This window comes from Bacillus rossius, chromosome 1, assembly GCF_032445375.1.
Source record: "Bacillus rossius redtenbacheri isolate Brsri chromosome 1, Brsri_v3, whole genome shotgun sequence".
In the NCBI taxonomy this organism is placed as follows: domain Eukaryota; kingdom Metazoa; phylum Arthropoda; class Insecta; order Phasmatodea; family Bacillidae; genus Bacillus; species Bacillus rossius.
The window spans coordinates 43,059,043-43,086,408 of NC_086330.1; the positions used below are offsets into that span (position 1 = coordinate 43,059,043).

At 39.0% G+C, this 27,366-nt stretch overlaps 1 protein-coding gene across 1 annotated transcript; it reads right to left on the reverse strand.

The window, feature by feature from the left end:
• Nucleotides 1-329: 329 nt before the first annotated feature.
• Nucleotides 330-24,171, reverse strand: LOC134535197 (neugrin). The gene is made up of 4 exons (XM_063374225.1): nucleotides 23,778-24,171; nucleotides 3,130-3,322; nucleotides 2,481-2,652; nucleotides 330-918 (listed from the first exon to the last, which is right to left on the reverse strand). The coding sequence occupies exons 1-4, from the start codon at nucleotides 24,035-24,037 to the stop codon at nucleotides 413-415; spliced, it is 1,131 nt and encodes a 376-aa protein (XP_063230295.1). The 5' UTR covers nucleotides 24,038-24,171; the 3' UTR covers nucleotides 330-412.
• Nucleotides 24,172-27,366: the final 3,195 nt, after the last annotated feature.

Consider the following 27,366-nt stretch of genomic DNA (forward strand, 5'->3'; position numbering starts at 1 on the left):
GGAATGCACTGAAAACATAATTAATTTGGGGAGAAAAATATTTTACAGATTTTGATGACTGCCAAACCAGGGAATTCAGCTACACAAATACTTTTCCATAACTTTTTTAGGTAAGCTTCAGCACAGAAATGTTATTTCAGTTATGAGCAGAATAATTAGATCAAACACAGAAAACACAGAAAAAACTTCTGTAAGGATTGGGGTAATCATTTTTATAAGTTGGTTTTCTAGAACATGGGTATGTTATTACCCACCCAAAACCTTCAATATTGTTTTTTATATATATATAAACATGTTTGCCCTGTTCTGTATAATGTACTAGTATGGCATGGCTTGAAAGATTTTTTTTATATAACTATTTATGATAAATTACACTATGTATGTCAACTAAAGAATTCACTTGCTTCCCTTGTTAATGAATCATACCAGGCACTCTATACAAAAACCTTCCATCATCATCATAGTAGCAGTCTTTCACTCTGTAAGTAGCACCAGCCTGCCACTTGTTCTTTGGTATCTTTATTTTCTCCAAGATAGTACTGTCATTAACTCCTTCCAGTTGGCTCATTACAGACACATGTTTTTTCACTTTAGTGTTTTTCATTCGAAACTCCACTGCTGAGCTGTCTTCAAGATGGATTACTTCATTTCCTGGATCTTGATCTCCTTCATTATAATTCATTTCACCTTTGAACTCACTCCACGAGATATGCATCTTCTCAGTACTCACAGAGTTTCCTTCAGAGAGTTTTCGAGAGTTACGCACATGTTTGACTACAGGACTGAATGAATCATGAAACACATTTTTAGTTTGATCTTTCTCTCCTATCACATCATTGTATTGCTTTATGATATTTTCAAATTCTGGAACCCTGCCTCTTGGTTTTTGTGGACTTGCAATGACAGCACTCACAGATTCTGAAAATACATTAAAAATCGATCAGATATAAAACAGATTGTCTATGGTAACAACAGTCACAAAAAAAATAAACAATGGTGCTGGAAGTCACGAAACTTTAATTTTCACCAGCCTTTTGCTAACCTGCATTTTGTATTTTATGCCTCACTCTAGTTTATAGTCTTACTTAAATCATCTTTGAAATTTTTTTACATTTATAACTTAAATACCTGTACATTCCTGCATCTAATATATCTATTTTGTATTATGCTTCATTTTTAGGCCTGTGCGAATATTAAAATTTTCGAATATGGATAGTCAATTATAGCTAACACTTCAAAACAATGAATATTTGATGTCACATACCTCGTGAGTTTGTCATACACCAACATTGACTGTTGAGGTAAAGTCATTTGTACAATATAAATGCCTTTTATTTTTTATTTTTAGTGGACTTCATAATCAAAAACATGAACAATAAGCAATGCTTTAAACATGCAACAAGTATTCAAATATGTTTCACAACTGTCTCGCTACACAGAAACGGAAAAATTGCATAAACTATTCAAAACATAGCATATTTGTCATTTTAAACTTGAAAACAAAACATTATTTGTATTCATTTCATCACACACACCGGAAGTGGAAAGAAACAAATTGAATAAACATCAACAATCATGGACTACATCACTACAAAACACTGACACGCTATTGCGATGGCCATTAAAACAAGTAAACGTCATAATTTCATCAGCTTATAAATGGATAGTCACAATTGATCTAACACCATGTAAGACAGTAGCAGCTTACTTGCTGTATGTATCTACAACAAAACACATTACTTGAAAATATATTTAAAAAAAAAAGTAAGCAATGGTTTAAGATTCCAGATGAAGTTAGCAGAATTTGTGTTCATAACATTACTGAACTAAAATACAACTTACCTGGCTGCATTAACAACGAAAAGTCGTAAATAACTAGGGTTTAAATATGTAAATATGAGCTCATTTAGTTACTAATTTGGGAATTCAGCATTTAAAAAAAAAAAACACCTTTTTGTGAAATGTGTTACATTGGAATTAATGGTATTTGGTGTTTTGCAAAAATTTTCTAGATCAACATGTAGAGTAGCAGGTTCTGGAAAATAAGGTAAAAAGGAAGTAAAATGAATGATTGTTTGGTTAGGTTAAGATAGGTTAGCTGCATAATAATAAAAAAAATCATTTCATAATTGAAATATTTTAACAAACATTTTCCATATAACTACTGTAGCTGACTTAATACAACCAACTTTTAACTTTAATATTACTTGTCTAATTTTCCAAAAGTTGTAACATCATGTGAATATAAATTGGATACTAATTATCATGCTTACTAATCAAATGCAATATATGTAATTGATTCAAACTAAAAAAACTGATATTCGCACAAGCCTTTTAATTCTGCTAATTATACTAAATGAAAAAATTACTCTATGATTTAAAGTGTTGATAAAATTGTATTTATAGGTCCTGATACAGGTTTTTTTTTGTGAATATCTATATAAACATTACTTAATCAGCTTAAATATAGAACAAACAACCTTCTGATGTTATTAGATCCTGTCGTGAAGTAAATTTGGAAACGTGAGCTTTCAAATTGGGACTGATGTCCAATTTCTCTTCTCTTAGAAGTTCCCAGTTTTTTTTCACGTTAGCATCGTGTTTTACAATGCTAGCTGCACTTTCTGGTTTCCATGAGGACTTCAGAACTTTCTGCAACAAAAATACCAATTCAAGTGTGGCAAAATGAATCTTAACTTCCGAAACATTACAGGCTAAGTAACATCTAAGAAAGTTTCGCAGGAAAAGGGGGAAAATGCTTAATGAGAAGAAATGTTAAAAGTTGATACTTTAAGCCTGCAAATTGTGTCTATTTATCTTTTAATTATTTAGGAGTATGAATTAAGGTAGGTGAGTTTGATATATTTTTCTAAGCAAGAGGATACAAGTGGAATTTATAAGTGATGAAATGTTTGGAACAATTAAAAAACTAACAAATGCACACTGACACTAGCCAAGTACATATGAACTTAACAGTATTATTAACATTACATTGCTACATACATAGCTTGGATTGTAAACTGCAATCTGAACAAAACCAGAGGTGCTCAGTCAGCTGATAAGTACATTACGTAGCACATTTTATTGAAATTCAAACATACTATAGCTAATACACACATACAATTTTACCTTAATTATGGCTTCTGAGGCAGGAAAACTAACAGCCAATCTCTCAACTGACCATTCCTCAGGGTCCATCTCATGCAAGTATCTTATCTGTTCTTTTTCTCCCCATGTCAACAGGCTAGGATTTTTCTTTTCTTTGAAATATTTCCTACCAACATTTTTCAGGTGCCGTAACTCTCTCTGATGATGCTGTTCCCTGTAAAGTTTCCACAAACGCAAAACAGTAATCACAATCCGTAAATTAGCAATAAATTACATAAACAGGGGGCCAGCACATTCCGGACATCACTTGATTCTACTACAGTTGAGACTATATCCAAAACAAATTTTTATGCCTGGGTGTGAGAAAGCTGAAAGTTTGGTGGATTCTATCCCAGGCTCATTGCCAGTCCTGAATTTTGAGGGATATAAATTTTATAAAACCCTGGATTTCCGGGATTGACAAAAAAAAATTGGTATGAAACATACATCATTAAATGAAAAATTTCCAAATGAAATGCATTCATTTTATCTGTCACTTTGACTTTCTTGTCCGCCATCTTATTTTAGTGGCGTTTGTGCCGGAAAACAAAGATTTTATTTGTGAGAACTGTGATGATGTGAATGAAAAGGTGTCTACAAGGCTGCACTTTGCATCACGTAAGTTGTACAGGGTGTCTACTGACCCTGGAAAACCTGGAAAACCTGGAAAAATCAGGGAATTTTTGTTTGGTAGGTTGTAGTTGTCAATATGTTTTTTGTTTATTGATCATTTTGCATTGACGTAGCATCAAGTGTATATCCCCTCCCGTTTTTATTTTTGAATGGCAGATAACGAACAGTTCACACGTCCATTTTCTTTTGTTTACCATCGGATTCGGAAGTGGCATCAAATCACGTGATACAAACTGGTTCAAGCTGGTTTGTTATTGTGCTGACGTGACGTGCTGCGGCATGTGCTTCCCGCGCTTTGATAAGACCAAGTTGTTTCAGCTTACTTAACATCAATGTTCTTGAGGCATACCACATCTCAGTGTTTACTGCAAGCATTTTTGGGAGCTCTCTCCTCTGTTGACATTCGAAATATTCTGCAGGTATCTATGGATGGCCCCAACGTAAACTGGGCATTTTTTTTAGCTTTGAAAATACATATCACAGACACTTTTCATGAAGATTCACCATCATTGCTATAAATTGGTAGCTGTGAGCTTCATACGGTCCATGGTGCTTTCAAAACTGGATTTTCTGCTACACAATGGGACGTTGTTAGGTTTTTAGAGGCACAGTTACTATTTGTTTAAGCATGTACCTGCAAGGAGGGCAGATTACATTATAATAACTGGATCAGAGCTTTTTCCCAAGAAATTTTGTGCAATCAGATGGTTAGAAAATACTGCAGTTGCTGAGTGTGCCATGAAAACGTTACCCCATCTAAAGAAATTTATTAGTGAAGTTTCTATTTTATCTATCTCTTTCAATGTAGTGAAAAGTGCTCTTGAAGATAATCTTCTAGAAGTAAAATTGACATTCTTCCACTCTTTGGCATCAGAGCTGGAATTGTTTCTTAGAATGTTCCAAAGTGAAGCACCCATGGCACCTTTTCTCTATGATTCACTGGTAGACAGTTTATTAGCTTTGGCAGGAAAGTTTGTGAAACCAGAGGTACTGAAGAGCTTTAGGTAGAAACACAATGTATCTCAATTGGATGTAGATAACCAGGAAAGTCTATTGACTGCTAACAATATCAAGTTGGGTTATGCAGTACGCCATGCCATCAAGAAAGAGAAAGTACCAGAAAAGTCTGTCCTGTTACTGAAAAATGATGTTAGGACTTGTCTAAAGGTTATGGTAAAAAAACTTCAAGACAAAAGTCCCCTGAAGTACAAACTTACCATGGGAATTTCCTGCTTATGTCCGTCTGTGGCTTTAAATTAGGGTGTGAGGAAACAGTGTGTGAAGTACAGTTTAGAATGTTGTCTTCAAAACAGGTGGCTATCAGGACAAGAAGCTGATAACATTGAGCGATCATATGAGTTGGTATGTTCCACGCAAGATTCTGAAGCACTGTTCTCGTCTTTTTCTCGAGAAGACGGGCACCTTGATCACTTGTGGATGCTCATTCGTAAGACACTTACAGTAGCTGCCAAAACAGGCCTTCTAAAGTTTTTGAGGCTGATGTTGGGGAAATGTATCATTGGAAAGAGGATTTTCAGTGAATTCTAATCTGCTGACTGAAAACTTGCAGGAAGAAACACTGATTGTAGAAATACAAGTGTACGACTTTGTTCAACGTTCTGGAGGTGTAGAGCATGTTGATATCACCAAGTCCATGTTACAGTATGTAAGAAATGCTAGTTGTAGGCATAAGGAAGCTCTGCAAACAAAACAAAAAGAAAAGGAAGCTACAGACAAGAAGAAGGCAGAAAAAAGAATAGTTGAAGAGGTGATTAAGGCATTGCAGTTGAAGAAGGCTCGAGTGTTGGATTTGGCTCATTCTGAAGCAAGTGCAATAGACGCAAAAGTTGAGTCACTGCGAAATTGATGGAAGCTTCCTTTTACTAATGTTTTTGCAAAAATAAGTGTGTGAAATATTTGTATCAGCATGTTTTATTTGCCATCAATTGAGTCACTTTTACCACGTCTGGAAGAAGGTAATTTTTTTACTAATTTAAGTGAGTTGAAATACTTACTTTGAAACCCGTCAATGCACTTTTATGCAGTTTTTTCAGTTTCGTGGAATGTCATAATTGTATTAAAGAAAACCTGGAAAAATTAAGTTTTAGACCTGGAAAAATCAGGGAATTTCATTTACTAGATCTGGTAGACACCCTGGTTGTATTATCATTTTTTTTTTGTTAATAGGCATAAATTACCAAAAATAATGGTTATGTACTGAATTTGAAAGTCATTTTATTATTGTTTACAAGTGTAGTAAACGGAGAATATTTTCTTCCAGTTCAGGGTTTCTTTTTTGTAGTAGTGTTAAGTTTGATAAAAAAATTGCAAAAATTAATTCTCTCCTGTTTTTCCAGATTATACGTCTCTTTCTCTTTTTTCCTTAAATTTTCCAATACCATAAGTCACCATCCCAATCAGTAACTTGAAAATAAATAACTAGATAAACTGGTAAGTCCTTTCAGTTTTATATCTGCCTTCGTGATTTAACTCAAAGAAAACAAATTCCCCAAGCCACACTTACTACAGTAGAGCACCCCTCAACCGTAATTCCCACAAACGGAACTCCCAATATTCAGAACTAATTTTCCAAAAAAAAAAAAAATAAATAAATAAAACATTACAAAACATCTCCAAAACATTTCCGCACTGGAACGAGGCGTTTCTGCTTGTGCCTGACTGTACATGCCTTCTAGGCATGCATGCGCACGTGTCGGAGAGCTAATTATAGCCAGTCTTTCCCGCGCATTGCGTCGATACGCAGCTGGTTTTCGCGTCGGACGAGAATTACTATAAAGGTGTTTGTGTTATAAGTAGTTTCATTGTTTCGCTATGTCAAGTAAACAGAAAATTCCAGGTTCTTGCGACACAGCTAAGCGGCAAAGAAAAATGTTGACCATTCAAGAGTGTTAAAAAAATTAGATGCCGGAAGTTCTGTCAAGTCGATGTGCACACTTTATCGTGTAGGAGTGTCAACATTTTATGACATAAAAAAGCAAAAGGATGAACTGTGCAAATTTTACGTTGATAGTGAATCCAAAGCGGGAATGGAGATTCGAAAAACACTTCGCCCAAGCAAAAGTTGTGAATTGGATGAAGCTTTAATGAAATGGTTCCGACAAAGAAGTGAGGGACTAAGCATTTCTGGACCTATGCTCACTGAGCAGACTAACATTTTTCATGCTGAACTTAAACTTGATTATGAATGTGACTTTTCATTAGGGTGGTTACGCAAGTTTAAGAAAAGGCACTGAATTTCTCTTTATGCACCGAGTGGTGAAAAACTTTCTGCCGACGCAGAATCAGCAGAAAAGTATGTTCTGGAGTTCGCCCAGCTTGTGTTGGATGAAAAACTAACACCCGAGCAGGTGTATAATGCAGATGAGACGGCATTATATTGGAGGTGTATGCCGAGAAATACTTTGTGTACACCTAATGATGCGCATATTGGGATGAAAGAAAGCAAAGAAAGAATAACAGTGTTAGGTTGTTCTAACGCAGCTGGAACACACAAGATCAAACTCTTGGTCATCGGTAAAAGTATGCAGCCACGAAAGTTAAAAGACGTCAAGGTAATGCCTGTAGAATATACGTCAAGCAAGAAAGCCTGGGTCACAACAAAAATAACCACAGACTGGTTCAATAACATTTTTGTTCGACAAGCAAGGCAACACTGCAACAGCGTAGGCTTGGACCCGAATTACAAGATATTTCTTGTGTTGGATAATTGTTCCGCCCACCCACCAGCTGAAACCCTGTCAAAAGATAACGTGCAAGTCATTTATCTGTGCCAAACTGCACGTCACTCATTCAGCCCCGAGACCAGGGAATCCTATGCTCACTTAAATGCCGCTATCGATCACAGTTTCTGCAATCATTCCTGACTGACCTAAATGGTGGCAAAACTGTTGAGGAAATAAAGAAAGATTACAGTCTAAAAGATGCAGTGTGAGCACTTGCAAGGGCTTGGGATAGGATCCCAAAACCTACCCTGAACAATGCATGGCACAAAATGTGCCGACAATCATTTTCACTGAAGAAAATGAAAATGAGCCAGCAGACTTCCGTGGATTCAATATTTCTCAAGCAAAAACAATGGCAAATGACCTGATGAAGTATGCAAAGACCATACATAACCAGTCCTGAAATCGCAGAACTGCAAGAAAACAACATTGAGGAATGGTTCACTGTTGACTGTGATGTTCCCGTCATGCACCATTATACAGATGAATAGATTGTGGAAATTGTGCCAATCATGTGCATTATAGGCACCTTTTTAATTTTATAATAATAGAGTCAAACTTAAATTTATTGGCCTACAGCATTTTTCAGCCCAGTGTACGGCCGGGTCAATTCTTTTTGTAGCGTATTCTTTCCTCTCCACCCCTCCTTCACACCTTCAGCTCTCAAGCTCGCCGAAGTTGAGTTAAGCAGCCATCTCCTATAATTCCCGCCTCCAGTCAGGCCCGGCGTCACAAAACCCTACAAAATTTCGTGACTAGAAAAGCTGTGGCGAGCACTGGCATCGCTCCCAACGGACTTCGTGGAAGTATGGTCATCAGCAGTCTTCAAGCCGGAGCAGACACATAGCGGCGTTCGTTCGCCGCGAATTTCCATCGCCCAAGCGGAAATTTCCCCTCTCCCCGCGCCTAGAACCCTGCCTGAAGTGACCCCAGGCGGTTATAGACCCCTTTCGGTCACTGTTCCAGCTCAAGGTTTCCCCCCGCCCACAGGGCCACCTTCTTGGGGAGGTCTTTCCGCCCAGAAGTGACAGCTCGCCCCATCTAAGGAGAGAGACACCAACTAACCATGTGTTCTTCTCCCGGACTGCCGCCAGAGTGCAGCACTGTCCACACCCCCCCCCCCCCCCCCTTTGCGAGGCAACTCGCAGGAGTCTATCATGCACTCGAGGGTTCAAGAGATCGAAGAGTCCCCCTCCACCTGGACTCAAAGGACAGAGCTCCCTCTTTTAATTAGGAAGTCCTCTTGATCGAGGAGGATTCTCTGGGCAGCTTTTCAACAGAACAGATGGGCGGGTTCTCCGCTGATCCGCACCTCACACGCATTTCGCCGAATTCCGTGATCCGCCTGCGGAATGTAGTTACCTACATTGAAGGCACCCTGGCCTTATTACTTTAGTCTCTTTGGTAGTCTGCCCAGAGCAGTTAGAAAAATTTGTAAATCTTTGTTTCTTATTGAGCTTCAAGAACATGGCTTCCACGAACGACCGCGTCTTCGCGAGACGGGCACCAACCTGGTACCGAGTCGGCTGAGTTCTCCCCACTTCGGTAAGTGTTCACCACTATTCCACCCCTTCTGGAGGGCGAATTCCGCCGCTCCCTTAATCGCCTACAGAGCAGGCCTAATTTCTTTGATTGGTTTGGTCTGTAGGTGGGTTCAAGAGTACCGCCAAGATTCCACCAACCTGACAGCTCCAGGAGTGCAGGCCAAGCCTCCATTGTTCAGCCCCACTAGCCGGTCATCAACTGGGATACCACCATTTTGGTCTTAACGTCGTCCCGGGCTACTGGGCAGAGAATTTCCCACCTTCCGCCGGCAACATGCCCCGAATAAACCAACAAGTGCCAGCTGGGAGACAATTTAAATTTAGTTTGTTTTTGGTCTTTATAAATGTATGCTATATTATATTGTGAAGAATTAAACCTTAATGAATAACTGGTATAATTCTATGTAGGGCCCGGGCCAACTTAACTTAGTTGTTGTTTAAGAAATAATGTTATTTATTACAATTCAACCAGCAAATTAATAGAAAAGAAATCATTTGAATGATTTAATTTAATAAATCAAAAAGAATCCTAGCAACCCTAATCTTGACTTTTTATTTACGCTCATAACTAGAGTCAAGATTTTGTGGTGTTATTTTAAGACAAATTTCGGTGTAAAGAAATAAAGATTTCGGTGTTATATGGTTTTATTTTTTTGCTCAAAATACCCACGGCAAAATTTTCTTGCTTTTCTGTACGACATGCAAATTTATTAAAACAAATATTAATAAACACTAAAACCTCATGATCTAATTACAATTAAGTTCATTTGCAAATTCATAGATACAGTAGAACCCCGATTATCCGCGACTCGATCATCCGATTCGCGGATTAACCGCAATTTATGTCCATCAAGTCCAATTTTTTAGTTACATATAACCAATGATTCAAAATGTATGTAAATGTTAAAATACTTTGCAAAATGTATGTTGGTCAAAGTACTTCGACTCAGTTATGTTTATATACACAAAGTTTTTAAAAAAATACTAGTACATACATACGTATGTACATAATATTTTTGTGTTCCGTGTTACGTGAATAGATTATACACTGGTGCGCGATTCCACGTCCGCATGACCGGACTGTACACTCCCGCGCGCAGCACGGCGCCGTGCCACAGAGATTACCCGGCACATGGAGACAGTCCATTCCATTAGTGTACGTTGTTGAAGCGTGAAGGTGGTGATAATTTTATGTATTGTAACAGTGATCTGCATTCCTACGGATTATACCGTTGTGTTGTGCGGAAGTGTTGAGCGCAACATTTCATCATGTCATCAAATGAACAGAAAATAAAGCGAGTGGTACTGTCCATCGACAGCAAAACAAAAATTATAGAAAGATTTCAGAGTGGAGAAACGATTGCAAACTTGCGACTGAGTTTAATGTCGGTAACACAACAGTGCGCGACATCATAAAACATCGCGAAAAAATCCTTCAGTTTGCTTCACAGGCTGACACTTCAAGTGGATTAAATAAACGCAAGACGATGAAAGAATCCACATTTAGCAGGTTGGACACTTGTTTGTTTGAATGGTTTCAACAGAAAAGGTCGGAAGGTGTACCATTAAGTGGCGTAATTTTATCACAGCAGACGTAAATTTAAAAAAAAACTAGGCTTGACAGAAGAACCATTTTCCTGTCATATTACTTCTCCGTTATTTTATGAACACCGACTGTACGGAAGTGTGTGTGTTGCAACTAGTGCTTGGCACGCAAGATAAATTCAGCCTATCACTTGCTGACGCGGCGCAGTGATACGACGGTGTTTGTTTATTTCAAAACTCAGCTAAGAGTGAACGGAGAATAGATATAACGACCCCTCACGGTTCCCGAGATTAGGGTCGTTATAAGATTTCCGACCCATCTGCAACACTAAGTCATAATAGGCCGTTTTTGCACTAATTCCACGTTCAGCAAGCTAAAAATAAAAAATCTGACATTTAAAATTTATATAAATAAAGGGGGATAAAAACACCGTGAATTATACGAGACAGAGACACCGTTTCAAAACCATCAAATCAAGTCTCAATGCACTGGTATGAAAAATCTTATCTCGAAAATAATTTTGAAGGCAGTCGTTCTGTAAAACAATAACCAGCCCGATGGTGTTACTGACAACAGAGCAATGAGCTAAGTGTGGCAGCGTCGCTTACGGGCGATGAAAAGAATGCGTGACCTTGGCAGCTATCAGCTGTCTTGGGCCGGCTAGTCACAAACCTCGGTGCAACGACTCGCATGCCCACGTCTCCGCACACGAAAGACTTAAAAACCACTGCTGCCCAGCACTAAGCAGTCCGCTTCTATGTCAACAACGCACACGCACACAAAGCATGTGTATATATGTAATCTCCGAATGTCCACAGATGGCTGTCTGTGGGCTAATGACCTTTGAGGCAAGCATGACTCGGCTAACCGCGATTTTCGATTATCCGACTCACTCGTCCCCTTCATTAACACGGATAATCGGGGTTCTACTGTAATTAAGTTAATTTGCAAATTCATAAATTCAAACTTTTAAATAACTACTAAAAATTTCACGACTTAATTACAATCACATACACTACAAAATTACACAATTAAGCACTTCCAAAGTTACTATTAAGACGGCTTTATTGAAATGCTATCATAGTTAAATTTTCTGCATTTTCTGGAGTGAGACGTTGTCTTCTGTCACTAACTACCAGTGAGTACCTGGAAAATCAACGTTTTGCATCAACATTTGATGTTGGGAACCAGATTGCCCTTAAACTGGCTTGAGCAAATTCACTGTAGTCCCCTTTAAGGGAGCAAAGTACCTTTGCAACATCAATTTGGCTTGTTTCTGTCAATGAAAGTTCATCCTCAATTATTTTTTTGAAAGCAACATAGCCATGTATGAATGTATCAATGGGAAGATGGGAAACAGAAGGCAAGTTATGCAGAGACTTCTGTAGATTTGCATCTTCTATGCTAACCCTAATCACATTTCTTGGGTTGAACCGCAAATTAATGGCATTAAAGACTCTTAGACAAGGATGTCGTTTAACAGATGAGTTTTGCCTCAAACGCTTATGTTTCTCACTCGCGACATGTTTCACAAGCGTATCGCGTCTCTCGTAGTCTAGCCTGCAGTTACAGAATTTGCACATTAAAATTTTAACACTGATATAAAATCCTTCACTGGAAAATTCTTTCGATCGGTCACTGGCAGAAACCTTAGTTTTAGGCATTATCAAAAACATTTTAATCACATAGGAAGAATTTAACCTCTCAATACGCAAAAACTTGCCGTGCTGGAAAGATCAAAACAATGGAGAATAGATGCGAATACAAACGCATACCGAATACCAACATACGTACGTGAAAATTAATACCGACATAAACATGTACTATTTATTATTTACATTCGTTACGTTAAGCAGGGTTAATTTTATTTTCGTAGCCTACGTACTTTATTTTAAATAAACAGTAAAAGCAATGCGCTTTAGTGTGTAATATTTTAATGATTAAAAACGTAATCTTAGAAAAACATATTTTGGACGTTTGTTATTTTTGTATTTACAGAAAGTGAACGGCGGCCATTGAATCATAGTTATCAACATCTTAAATTATTATGGTACACAAGATTACCGTTTAAAGAAAATATTACGTTAATTCCGAGACTTCATTTTAAAATCTATAATAAATCACAGTCGCATATAATATATATGGCTGCTAGTTACTGTAAGAAATATTTGATTGTGCTGAAGGTAGTGAATTGTCCTTACAGAATGAAAAAAAAAAAAAGTAAATAATCAGGATAGACAAACTTTCGTGACATATCGCGGATTTCGCACAATTTCGTTTTATTTCGTGTTTTCAAGCGGTTTTCGGTGTTATTTCGTTTTATCGCGCATTACCATATAATCGTGGCTCTACTCATAACCAAAGGATCCTCCAGCTCTTTGTAACCATTCAGGGGCTGTATGAAATTTCTTGTACTCTCTCTCTTTCGTGCACCTCTGTTATTCTTTTTGACCAGTTCATTTACAGCGATTTCATGTAATTCAGATTTCCATTTCAGAGTGTTTCCTAATGTTGATAAGGAACTTAAATAACTTTTACAAGACACGAGAGAGGAGCGTAACAAAATGGTCACAAACAAGAATAAAGAAGACTTGAAAGAAAGTGCAGATTCCGATGTAGACTAACCATCAGAAAAAATCACTTAGGAAGAATGCATTTTTCACGTGACTCGTCTGATAGCGGGACTTAAGCAGCGAAGCTACATAAGTATACAGCAGTTAATGAGCCTGTACCTCCTAAAAAAAAAAACTGGAAGTAGAGAAGTCAAAGCAAGAAAAATAGCATTACAGTTATGTTTAAGTTATCAGGTACCGTCACCAAACAGCGTGATGTAAAAGCCGACCCGAGAGTATGTACACCCACTCCCACTACACACGCAAACACAAGTGATAGCAAGTAACATTTACTTCAAACGTGTGATGCTTTCAGTTTGTAGACAAAAATGTAGTGCACAAATATGTATTATGAACATATTTATAAGTTAATATATGGTTAAACAGTCTACATTTACCTGTATTTTTCTAACTTTGTGTTTGTAAACGAGATGCATGAAGTGTTATTCTTGTGTATGTGAAATGTAAACTGTGCGTGGCAGTGACTATACACTCTCCCAGAAGTGTCAATCACTTGCACGTCAACACCGAAGTAACACAACACCACAGTTGTAGTCCTAATACCTACCCTGACCCATCTGCTTCTTCCTCTTTCCTCACGCACGCACCCACCCACAGTGATAAGAAACACGTGCCTGCCAGCTTGCTTGAATGAAGGTCATTCAACCGGCCCAGAGGCCGGCCCGACCGCAACTCCCCTTACCGGAATAGACCTCCCCCCGATGATTCCGGTTGAGGGGTGCTCTACTGTACTACATAAATATTAAGTGATATGTATAATACAGCTATGAAGATTTATATTTCATACAGTTTTTCTCTTTATTAAGGTACTCATGAACAGACTGTCTCAAAGAAAAACTTAACATGGTGCATAATGTCATTATCTAAAGAAAGTTATTTTGTTAAGCATAAAAAAGACTTAGATGCATCAGTGTGGAACCATTTCATGGTCATTAAAGATGGGAAAGCCTTGTTAATTAAATTACAATGGAAAAAAAAATGAAGATTTTTACATACTTTTGTATGTTTTTATTTGCCATCCCAAATCCTGGGATTGTCTGTGCACAATCCCTAAATCCTGGGATAGAAAATAAGGGCCAGGATTGAATTCACTACTTATGTTACACCCATGATGGAAACAAATGGAGGCAAGATTGCTCAGTCACAGCAGCGACAACAAGCATCTGATACCCGAGCCTTCTCCAATGCACAGATGCCCTAACTCATGTGACATCACTGCTAAGCTGTTTCACATTATGTTTGCAAAAAATATAAAAGCAGTTGCAACTGGCAGTAAAAACCATGTCCAGTCATCAAACAAAATATGACAATCCTCTCTGTCAGACTATTGTATGCTCCGAAACATATTCATTCTTAAGCCTTCACCACCATGGGAATAAGTGAGTCTCACCTTACCAGGCATCAGGGGTGCCTACAAGAGGGGAACCAGAAATGCTTTCAGAGCTGTGGTCAATAATTCACCTAGCCGGACCTGGTCGGAAAAGCCAAAGTAATAAAAGTTCTCTGAAGACTAACAGGAAAGACCATAAAAGGAAATACTACTTAAAAATGATCCATAGCAAGTTGCAGCATTGCACAATGAGGATTTGTTATATACATATATTTTTTTTTGGGTCATAAGAATATTGATTAAGAATAATGTTGATATGAAAGATAGTAATTATTTAATATGTAGATAAGGATAGTTCAGAGTTGTTAAGAATTGTTATTAATTACTTTGGTTGAATTTCATGGAAAGCCTTAAAATACTTATTTCCTTGAGATACTTAATTATTAATTTGAGGGTTAACACCAGTTCGTAATAATTAGTTTTGATATTTGATAATTAATTTCAGTAATTGTTTTGGTTAAAGCAGTATAGATTATAATTTTACAGGACATCATTTTTAAACAAAAGTTTCTAATATGGTATGAATTTCAACTTTGTTTACTAAATTTTTAACATTGTATTTGAATTTTTTGGGTAATTTTATATTCTATTGGATATTGCTAGTGTAATATGTTGAGAATAGTCTGGAAGGTACAGAAGGAAGAGCGGACAGGCGCGACACTCTGGTGCCAGAAAGCTATTTTTCACTTTGTAAATGCGTGTTTGGGATTTACGCGTCACGTTGTACGCACAGCTGTAGCGACCGTCTGGAAGGGTCTCTGGAGGTTACCACTAGCCAGCCAATCAGGGCGAGCCCTGGCGTCAAGTGATGTGCCCGTACGAATTTCCTTATATGGTCATGTTTTGGAATTATGTGCGCTGATTGGTCAGTTGGCCCACGGGGTTGCCTCCCTTGTTTTCACCTTTACAAGGGAAGGTAATCTCGTCGACCAAGTCACTTGTTGCTCGATCGTCGCCGAACTCGGTCGCGTCGTCGGCAAGTCGCAAGACAAATGGAAAATCACTAAGAGATAATTTAACGCCTAGGGGCTGGGGCCAGGCCGTAATTTTTCAACCTAAGTACATTTTTTTCGGACAAATTAACTAGAAATTTAGGCCCTAGGCGTCGGCATCGGCCCGACTTCGTGTGATTTCGGTCTGCGATCGACGGTACCTTGAGTTATGTAACTAACCAAGGGACATTACTAAGTTTTTTTTTTCTTTGGCGAGTGACAAGACTCCTCGACCATCAACGGCAAGATGTATGGTGCTGTGGTATGTATTTGGACCTCATCCTATCTAAATTCAAAGACATAGTTAAAATTTGTATAAGAAAAGACAAAAACTGTGCAAGTAACGAAGTTTTTCTAACTAAATTCATTTGTAAAATTGTGTATTGAGGCCATGTAATGATGAGAAAAAACCTTTTTTTAAAGAAATAAACAAAGATAATTTAATAAACTCTTTTATTTCCAAATAACGCAGAACCTCAGGAACATTGTTTTGTTTTGTTACGTTTCTCTGTGTGCTTAGCCGGGCAAAAACATACAACGTAACAAAGTTAAGGACTACCATTATTTTTATTCAGCAATAATGTTTAAACTATTTTTTTCTCTTTTCCAAAAAGTCATACACAGACTCAGACATCTACAGTAGAGTCCCGCTAATACCAAAACCCGCCTAATCCGAACAGGGCTAGGGCAAAAAAAAAATTTGATTTTTATAACATTTAAGAATTAGGTAAAGTAAAGAAAATAAGTTTTTTTTTCAAGTAATGCTGTACGTTTATTTATATGTACATAAGAAACTTATAATTTAACTATTTCACTGTCTAACTGAAACGAGAAAAAAATAGGATTACGTACATAGTAGTTAAATACATATGTACGTATTGAAAATTTTTGAATTTATTTACATACTATAAGTAGAATTTATGTTCTGTACAGGATTGACACAAACCAAAACGTAAAAAAGCAAACCATTATCTAAGAGGCAAAGTCAGTAATCTTCCTTTGACGCAATGCACTAAATCGGCTTGAAGATGCAATGTTCCGCCAACGCCGCATAAACATAACATCTGTTGGGGTTGCATCAGCATGTTGCTCGACGTAGCACAAAGCCAGATCAAGGGCACTGGCTGCGGCAGTGTGAGAAACATCAGTCGGCGCGTTCCCTTCCTCACTGTCATCTGCATCGAGATCCGTTGACGTTCCCTGCACAGCTGCTACAATATCTTCATCTGTGTATTCCTTGTGGCCACAGTCGTCAATGGCAGTCCACTTTTCAACGCACTCTTCTGCATTTTCGCAACCAGGTACAATTTTTTTCACAAGTTGAAGAAGTTCAAACTTTTCTTTTGCCAGGGGGTAGACCGTTTGAACAAACTCAAAATCAGGCCAGAGATTTTTCAATGATTTCTATAAAGATTCCATTTGTGTTTTCTCCCAAGCTTCTGCTACCCAGTAAATGACATCTTTGATGATGATTTTCTTGAGTTTATGGAAGATTGTCAGTTCTTCATTCTCTTCAAGCAGGCTACGAAGAAGTATTTTTTTGTAATTCTGTTTCAAAGCCTGCAAAACTCCTTGGTCCATTGGCTGCAAAATTGAAGTGATGTTTGGTGGGAGAAAAATGGCTTTGATATCACCGCAAACAAGTTGCATTTCTTTAGGATGTGACGGAGCATTGTCTATGAGTAACAAAGCACTAGGAGGCAATCCATTTTCTTTGTTAAAAGACTTTACTTTTGGCACAAATTGTTTTTCAAACCAGTCTTGGAACAAGACCTGATTCATCCAAGCTTTCTATTGGTTTCTGTAAAATACAGGGAGAGTGTTCATGTTCATGTTTTTAAAATAGCGTGGTTTTGCCGATTTGTCGATAACCATCAGTGGAAATTTGTGGCAGAAGCGTTGCAGCAGGCTAACACAGTTAGGTGTTGTTTATCCATTTTAGAACCTGGTGCAGATTGTTCCTCTTGTGATGCAAGACTTTTGGTAGGCAATGCTTTATAGTTAAGTCCCGTCTCATCCGTGTTATAAACTTGCTGTGGCGAGTAGGAAGAATAGATATCTTTGAACTCAAGGTATTCAATAGCTTCTTCGTTGTTCGCTGACAGTTTCTCCCCAGTTATTGTAAGCTGCTTGATTCCATGTCGTTTCTTCCATCTATCTAAGAAACAGCAATTAGCTGTAAATGATGCATCACCATCCATGAGCTTGTTCAATTGAAGCACTTTTTCTTGAATCAGAGGGCCAGTGATAGGGATTCCTTTTAGTCTTTCTTGGGTAAACCATAAAAAAAAGTGCTTCGACCAATTTTTCGTAAGAAGGCACTGTCGTTTGGCTACATTTTTCAAATAATTTTTTTCAATTGTGGTAGTACAAAACTGCTCAATATTACCTCTGTTCTTTTTCCAATCGGAAATGGTTGCTTTGCCGACACCGAATTCTTTCGATAACAGAGTGGCACTTTCGCTTTTGTCAAGTCTTTTCAGCACTTCCAGTTGTTTCTTTTAAAGTACACGAGTTATGTTTACGCTTTCTTGTCATGATGACCAACAGGAGGGACAAGCACAGAATGTAAAAAACCACACTACAAACCACTCACAAGGGCTCACAAAACACAGGGCAAGTGCGCAGTAGCAGGTTACACAGCAGTGGCATGTGACACACTGACTGACTGTCTGACTCATCATAGTTGGAAACTGAAGAGGAGAGGAATGTGTAAGCCTATGTGGGAAGGAGGATGGGGGCTTTGTTTACTCTGGTTTAAGGTCACTGCACTTCCGCTAATACACACTCAAGAACCATCCTTCATTTCGACCTAATGTTGTCACGTAATGTAGGCTGTTGGATTTGTTAAATTCGGAATATTTGAAATTGCAGTTTAGGCTATGTGAGTAATTAAAATAATGATATGATACTAAATATGTACGCTAAATAATAAAGGTGTATTTTTCGTCTGACCTTTCATACATATTTGACATATCAGACACTAAATACGCCTCAAAGATTATATATTGTATTATATGACAAAATTCTGCCTAATCCGAATTTTCGCTAATCCGAACAGGGTTCGGTCCCAATTAGTTCGGATTAGCGGGATTCTACCGTATTTGTTAGGTAAATAACTGATAAATTATTAATGAGAGCATGATAGTCCCTTAACTTTTGAATAACTTTTACTTTACTTTTAATTTATTTTTCTCATTTCTGGGTAGACTGATACTGACGTCTGGCAAACAGCAAACAAACTTAACAACGTTCAAGGATGTTGAAACAAAGTGGCGGAACTAACTTCGGTCACGTCTACAAATCAAAGGTGAAAAATACTAGAACTACATTTTTGAGGTTGAAAGAAACTTATCTTTGAGCGGCTACATCTTGGTTGCTTCCACCCTCTCTCTCTCTCTTCTTCGCCCTAGAACTTAAAATTTACGACCACCCACCTAGCTCGTCCGTGCGGGTCAAGAGCTAAGCCCAGAAGAAAGTGCATACCTGCCAACTTTGGCCAGTCAAAAAGCGGGAGGTTTTTTAGTGGAGTAAACAATGCTTGTTGCCCCCAAAAAACGCGGAAGGGGGGGGGGGGGGGGGGGTGAAATTTTGTTTATTTTGACGGGAAAATCACGACACAAAGAAAAAAATGCAGCATGTTCACCTTTCCTCGATTGCAAAATGCACGGAAATTCGTCACTAAATCTCTTCTTGTACACAACAAGATACTTCACTGTAGGCCATTTCTATTAAATCCCTATTGCGGAGTAGGCCTACAACTAAACACGTACAAAATACTCATCACGCAACTGCTTCCACAAAATAATATTTTTTTTGAATACACCGTTGAATTAATTCGAAGACTACTATAATGCTACCTCTACACTTATTCTGTGAGCACAGACGCGAACAAAGGTGAATTTGTTCGGGGACGAACAAACAATTCACACATAGCCGGCTAACAAACCGAAGCGAATTTGGGCACGAATGTAAACAGTGGTATCATAAACTCATTATTAATCCAGTCCGTCTTTATTTCAAAACACCACCGAAAACACAGTTTACAATGTTGACAAAACACGCCATTTTGGAAAACAAACCTTTTTCTGGTTGGCTAACAAACACCAATGACAAACGTGTACCAAAACAGCTCCCATAATTATCGTAAATAACTACGTTTCTTTCTTAGATGTACGCTTAACCAAGAGTTTTAGCCGACAATTGTGGGCATTTAGGCTATTAAAATAACTACACGTTATGGTACGAACCGTAGTTACTATACAATTGTACGGAATAATGGTACAAACATATTAATTCTATAAATTTATTGGATTAAAAACTTAAAGAGAAACAGAACCAAAAAACGGGAGATTTTAATGACAAATCGGGAGGGCGGGAGAAAGGGTATAAAATCGTGAGTCTCCCGCCTAAAGCGGGAGGGTTGGCAGGTATGAATGTGCCGCTAACTAGTATTTTTGGCACAATTTTAAATTTGAATTTTAAAAAATTATGTCACTAGTCGTTCTTTTGCTGCAAGAACTTAAACTTGTTCCTTCTACTGTACACTCCAGTTTAATTTTTGTCAGGCCTGCCTCTCCAATTTTTCCCAGCCCTAGATATGATTTTTGCAGAGTCTTTTGCAAGTCAGACTGTGTATCCTTTTATTCCCGCCTTGGCACACGAATGTCGTCTGTAATTCGCCTCCGAGCCGTGACAAGAACTGCTATGTCCTGCAAGCTCTCAGGGCAGGCTACTTCTAAGACCTCCACTGACGCAAGCACTTCAGGACATAATCTCGAGTCATTTTCACCAACGTACAGTCATGCCTCCGGGCTCAGTAGAGCCCCTTTCCCACTGTCAACACAGTTTTAACCCCTCCCTCCTCTTCAAGTTTTCCTGATAACACTGGCCAGAGCACTGACCAGCCACTAACCCCGGCCAGGGTCAGCCTGTCCCAAAAAAGTACTGCTCATGCACCCTAGCAGTAGTTTTGCTAATCACTTCCCCTGGGTGTTTGAAACACCGCTAAACGCCTGCCCTCTGGCATCTCCCACAGTAACCAGTACCCTGTAGTTCCTTCCCAGGCCACCAGAGCGCTGGCCTAGTCCGCCCCATAAGCCCCATGCTGCTAGCAGTCGCCTCTTGTGAGTCAACCTCTACTTGGTTCAAACACACCTCAGTAAATTGCGCTGACATCGGCCAGTACCACCAACTTTGAATCCCTCGGTAATCTTCGGAACCTTTCAGTCTGGAAGCCGAAGCCTCCCCCCTTTTTTTTCTTTAACTTCGCCTTTTAATTACGAGTCGCTGCTGCCCCAAACTTACTGCACGCCGCGATTCTGGACTGACCACTTCGTATCTACGTCATCATGACGCCTCTCCGTTTTTCTTTTAAGATGTAATCAGCTAGACAAGGGATATGATTCCCACAACTGTAGTGATTAGCCTTTAGTCAGTCCATGTAGCTCTACCTCGTAGGAGTAGTCATGTTTTATTCATCATAATTTATTAATTTTTTTAATCATGGAAACGTCCGCGACAACCGCGAGTTCGCGAGCCCAACATCCGGGATGATCCTGGAGGCCATCTCACTGTTTGGTGAGTTTTAACAACCTTTACTCCCCAAGCATCATCGTGATTAGAAGGCATTTACTGCCTACTTTGCCAACTGTCTGTGAACCAGTCCTGAACATATGTGTTTCGTATCTGTTCACAGACAGGGTCCAAGAACCGGACATATTCAAGTACCGGACAGTCCCATAACCGGACAGATTCCAAGTACCGGATAGTTTCCAAAAAACGGACAAGTTTCCAAAAACCGGACGCCTCGGTAGCAGCATAACTTTGGCCAGCCATCGTCAAACTTCCAGTTCTTCAGCTTTTAGATCTTCAGAATAACATTAAGCCACGATGTTGAACTGATCTAAACACCATACAATTTTTTTTTATTTCAGGACTTTACTCACTCCTAGGGAGCTTAATCTGTTTATTTTTGCGTATTTTATTTAAATAGTGTTAATGATCAATTAAATTGTCTAATAAGGACTGGCCCATTCTTTTAATAATGTGATTATAAATCCATGTTTATATATATATATATATATATATATATATATATATATATATATATATATATTTTTTTTTTGTTTAATCAACTCATAAAATATCATGTGAAAATAATCATAAGTAAAATAAAAACAGAGGTAGGCCTACTAATATCTAGACAAAATCATTATTTTGCCTTCTGAAACCAAAAGATCCACTAGTTACCCCCAGTCACCAAGAGACATAGTGAGGAGTGTAACAAGAAGGACAAAATGTGGTGCAGCTAGGCAACAGACGCGCTGCTGCAGCAGTCAATGCTGTTGCCCACTCCTCTTGCCTACCAACCGGTTTAGCCAGCGCAGCAACCGCCACTGCCAGGCTACTGTTCGACTGAATGCACGCTGCACGCCCTGATCACGTGATAATCGAGAGAACCATGGCGAAGAATGCACAACTTGACATACACCTGTGGAGCTCCTGACGGAATGCAACTGCCCTATAAACATTTTACCAAAACTCCATGTAACTGCCAAGACATTCTACGGATCTTAAGAAAAATAAAACCAAAACAGTAATTAACACAAAAAAACTGAAGCCAAAAAAAAACATGCAGTGACAGTATTTTAAATGTAGCTGTCATATCTTAACAGGTAAAATGGTAAACTAACAATAAAATATTTAACAAATCGCAGTGCCCTTTCACAGGATCGTTAAAAAAGATTTAAGGGCCTGAAAAAAATTATTTTCTTGTTTTTTCTTACAGAATAACCCAAACAGTTTAATATTACCATTTTTTTTCTTTACATACTTTTGTAAATGTACCACTATTATAATGGTAGAATCCTAATAAGTACTTATGAAATGCCAATCATAACTCTTTTTTGACCAGTCTATCATTATTCTTTCACGTACGTGGAGTAAATATCTGATCGTTCCCCTGTTGGACCTAAACAAGAATGGAGATTAAATTTACATGTTGGTAATGTTCAATAACCAGGAAAAAATGTGTCTTGTCTACCAACTTTCAATCTTGCTTTGTAATAATGTGAGACTGCACTGATACTGAAATTAAAAACATTACTTCTGCTACTGCCAAATTAATTTTCCACATTATTCCTAACCAATAAGAAAAGCTGTTACTGTATGTTTTTTTTACTTTTATCCTTACTAACATTATAAATTTGAAAGTGTGGTTGCTGGTTAGTCTTTTCACGCAGCATTGGAGTCACGGATCACATTATTTAATTCATAGAGATCATTTATAACCTGGAGAGTGACATAAGCTACTTTTTATCCTGGAATAATGCACAGTTCCTATGGGATAGATCTGGAGCATAATCCTGTACCTAATTACTTCTTCATGCCAAAGTGGATGAACCAATTGCAATACAAACAGTGAGTGTTTCTCTGTATCAGCCACCCAGTCATACAGTAAGTCTAGAAACTTATTCTTCTCCTAGGACAGACCTGTCCGCTCAATGGAGCTCGGCTAACAAACTAGTGGCCCTAATAACAGTTTAATTTTGAATTTTCTCAATAGATGGCATTTCCTTGAATATGAAATGTGGTATTATTTGGTGCGTCTAAAACATTTTTCTGGAATAAAGAAAAAACCATTTGGAACTTAATTATTTTATTTCTAAAACGTGACTCTCATTCAGAATTACAGAATGACTACACATTTAACGACAAATGATTCAGGCTTGTTTTTTGTGTTTGAGTATAGATTTTTATGTCTGTTCTTCGCAGGGGGGCAACAACTAAATTTCCAAAAGGGGGGGGGGGGCAATATAACTTTTTATTAAGAATCATCGATCCCCCCTATTGAAGCGGGGGGGCCGGGGGTCCTGCAACGGGAAAATTTGTATTTCAAGGTGGAAAATGGTGCTATTTAAGCAGTTTTATTATCTAAAAATTTATTACACAGCACTTTCTTTGCCCCCGTTTGGCCCCACTTCAAGGTTTCAGATTGGGGGGAAAATACCCTTCCCCCCCCCCCTGTTGATGCACCCCTGCTTCTTCGTGTTGTATCTGACATAAAGCACAACTTAGCACAATTAAACAAAGCACGTAAAGTATTTTGAACATACTAATATTTAAAATCATGTCAACAAGTAATCACCTTTCGTGTTGTTCATACATTTTCCCAGACTCCATGAAATCTGATTCCAAATCGTCTTCAAAATTTTCATCAATAGGCTCTTCTTTGCCAACAGGTTGGGTCGTTTTGTATAGTTCTAATTGTTTCTGCAATCCGGGATTGCGTGGCCTCGTAAAATTTTCACGAAGAACCTTTCTACTGTAAAATTTACACACATTACTATAAATATTCTGATTTCGCAACAAACAAAGTACAGTAAGATTTCCACAAACTAGCCACATTTCCAAACACGTCTACATAGGAGCCCGTGTTTACTAACAATTTCAGGAAACCAAATGAGACGAAATGACAACTTTGTAAATAAGCCATACTCTAGACAAATATTGAATTTTGGTTCCTTTAATTTAAATTCCTTCAGATAATTAAAACTCCTTTAAAAAATCATTTATAAGCTTTCTTTAAAATTATATTAATGTCAGGACATTTATTTTAAAAATTAAAATAGGTAAAAGGAAATCCAGGCAAATTTTATCACCGTAGTTTTCAAAATACTTTCGGAGAAATTAGGATTAGGATTGAAAAATAATATACACCATATTGAATTCAGTTAATTTTTAATTTTATTAAAAAATCTTCTTGTTTTTTTTAGAAACAATTAACTGCAAAGTATAGCTCAAACATATTTAAACTTGCTTTAAAATAAAAAAAACTTAAAAAAATAATTATTACATTTAAATTATATCTGCAACCTTAGAAATTATGTTTATTATTCTTTGTTCGTTAAAAGATAAATAAGTTAAATAATTATAAAAATTATACTATAAACTGGACGGATTGAATATGATAATACTGACGCCGACAGCCAATGCTCCTCTATGTCGCATAGACCGCTATGCCTCATCAACGTCTCCTAGAGGCGTGTGCACTGAGCGCGCTCGTGCGCGCAGCAAAGTGTAGTTCGTGCGACGAGGCGAACGCCAGGCTACGAGTGCTACGCCGGCGGAAGGATCCGGCCGGGTGTAACATATCCCTCCGCCGCACTACAACAAATTAATTTATGTATATTTTTCCACAGGTTTTTATTAAACGTTATTTTTCATCAATTAATATTTAAGCCCTATCAAAATCATGTTTCACTGTGCGTTTTGTCCCGAACCTGGCCGGTTCAGTTTCCCGCGAAATTCACACGTTTCCGCGGAAGTCTGGCGGGGGAGGGGGGTCGCGCGCTGCGACACCGTCAGTGTCCTTTAGGGGCTCCGAGAGGCCGGCAGCCTGCGAGCAACGAGGAACCATCAACCTTTGCTTTCACCTACATGTAGTTTCAATAGTATAATATCTTCTTAATCTTTTACGTACAGTTCCGCGGTCGGCCTCAATCTACCATGAGGTATTTCACTTAATTAAATCAGTGCTCCAAGATGAGTGTTCTACATAATACATGAGTACTGTGGGGAGTCTACGAGACTTTACGTCGGCGCTTCACGCCCCAACTTAGCTTACCGGCTACTTAGTTTTGGTCCGCACGGGGCAGCCAGAAGGCGACACGTGCCACCGAACGTACTAACGAATCAGTCCGTGGGACACATCTAGGTATCACGTAGAGTCGCCGGAGACACGGGCCTACGTGCCACTAGCCCAGTATATTGAGTGTTAGATAATAGTAAAGTGTTTTGTTCGTCAAGATATAATTCGTCATGTTAGAGTGTTTTTGTAACCGCCGCATCACGTGTACAGTCCACCCCTCACGCGTATTAAAATCGTGAGCCGCCACTGAGGAAGTAAGCTGCGCGTGTGACTAGTCGCGTCGGGAAAACCGTTACAGTCAGAACGGGCAGCACTATGTATAGGGCTGTGCCGTAATAAATTCATCAAATATCCTCCAGAAGCTTTGTGTTCTTCTTCAGACGTCCAGAGTGGCCATAACAGCTCGGGGGCCCTACTGCATTAACCCCTACCTCTAGCCACAAGGCCTAACCTTCCCTGAGATCTCGAACCCAAGCAAAAATCACATAAAAATCATAGGAGGTAACGGGGATGGCGTCAATACATTAATAGTCTTTTAATGTCAGCTGAACTTCAGTTATAGATTCTCATGGCATTTTTATTGAGATAAATTGTCAATATTATTATAGGCATACTTGATGCGGGACCGTCTCCGACAGAGGAATATAGATGTGGTGAATGTCGCTCGTTCGTTTTTGCTGATATAATGATTATTTGCCCAGCACTAGGTCTGTGGAAAAGCAGCCTCACACTCTAAGGTACGAGTGGACTATCCATCACAGCCCAAAGGCTGCACCCGCGTCCATCACTGACCAAAGATGCACCTGCGTTGGAGAACCCTGCAGTGGCAACTTACTACTTTTTGGTACATTTTTTTTTGCAGGCCTATGGACATTGTCGTCGCCTGGCCGACTAGCCCCTGAATGATAGTATTTCGCCAGCTACTCAGTGTTCGGTAGAGGGGGGTTCGGGCTGCATGGCCAAGGGACTTAGTCACCAGGATACAATTGACACTCTCGAAGACAGTTTCCAGGTTCTTTATATATGGTAAATCAAACCCTTTATAAGGGGCTGCTGCGTTTCCCCCTGTGACTGATTCTGTAAGGCGAAGCCCGGTTCCGCGCACTGATACTGTATGGGGAAAATACGTCACGTCCCGTTCGTAACGAGCAATACCCGCGCCGCTAAGACTTGAACTCTATGTGACTCGCCCCATAAGCTGAACGACTGACCATACAACACGGTGCCCGGGAAGGCCCATAAATTACCGTACCAGCAATGGCGAATATCCAGTCCGCAAAAAGAACTCCGCGACTCGTAAACCACCGGAGAAAATACACACGCGAGAGAAATGACTGACTGCAAGCCAAGACTAAGTGACGAGGTGATACACTCGCCTAAATGACAACACGACTGTAGGATAGGAATTACTTCCTCTTGGCAAGGCCTCAACTCCAGCGAGACACCGCGCCCGTTCTCACCGTCTTGGAGCGATCTCGCAGACACGTCCGCTGTCTCCAGCGCCCAGCTGCCGACTGCCTGCCTCCCCGCCTCGCGCGACCGAGCGCCCACGTCCCTCCCCTCCCCAAGAACCCTTGGAACACGCTGATTGGTCACAGGCGGAAGCCAAGGCTTTGGCGCCCGGTGAACAATCACAACTTATTACACATTACACTTTAAATAATAAAATAAACACGTTACAGTAAAGGATGTTACAAAATATTTACAACAATTCGCCTCATCCGGTTCTTAAGTATTTACATTAAACTTCCCCTAGCGCGCGAACCTCTCTTCCCTCCCCTGCCCTAGCCGCTCAGCACTATCGTCGCACACGCAACCCAGGGCAGGAGAAGGCGTTGGCGTGGCATAACAGGCTGTGAGAGCTGGGTCGACACTTGGGCCGATGTCAACACATTCCTCCAACGAAAACCTTTATTGCTCTCTAGTACTAGGCATTTAATAGGATACATCGACTTGTAACCCTTCTTCCTCCTAACTTGGAAGAGAGGTTGCGTCCCCGACTCACTCTGGGCGTGAAGGGAAATTCCAAAAATTATGAAAAAGTATGAAAGGCAACACAATAAAAAATTCCCCATAACAATGCCCA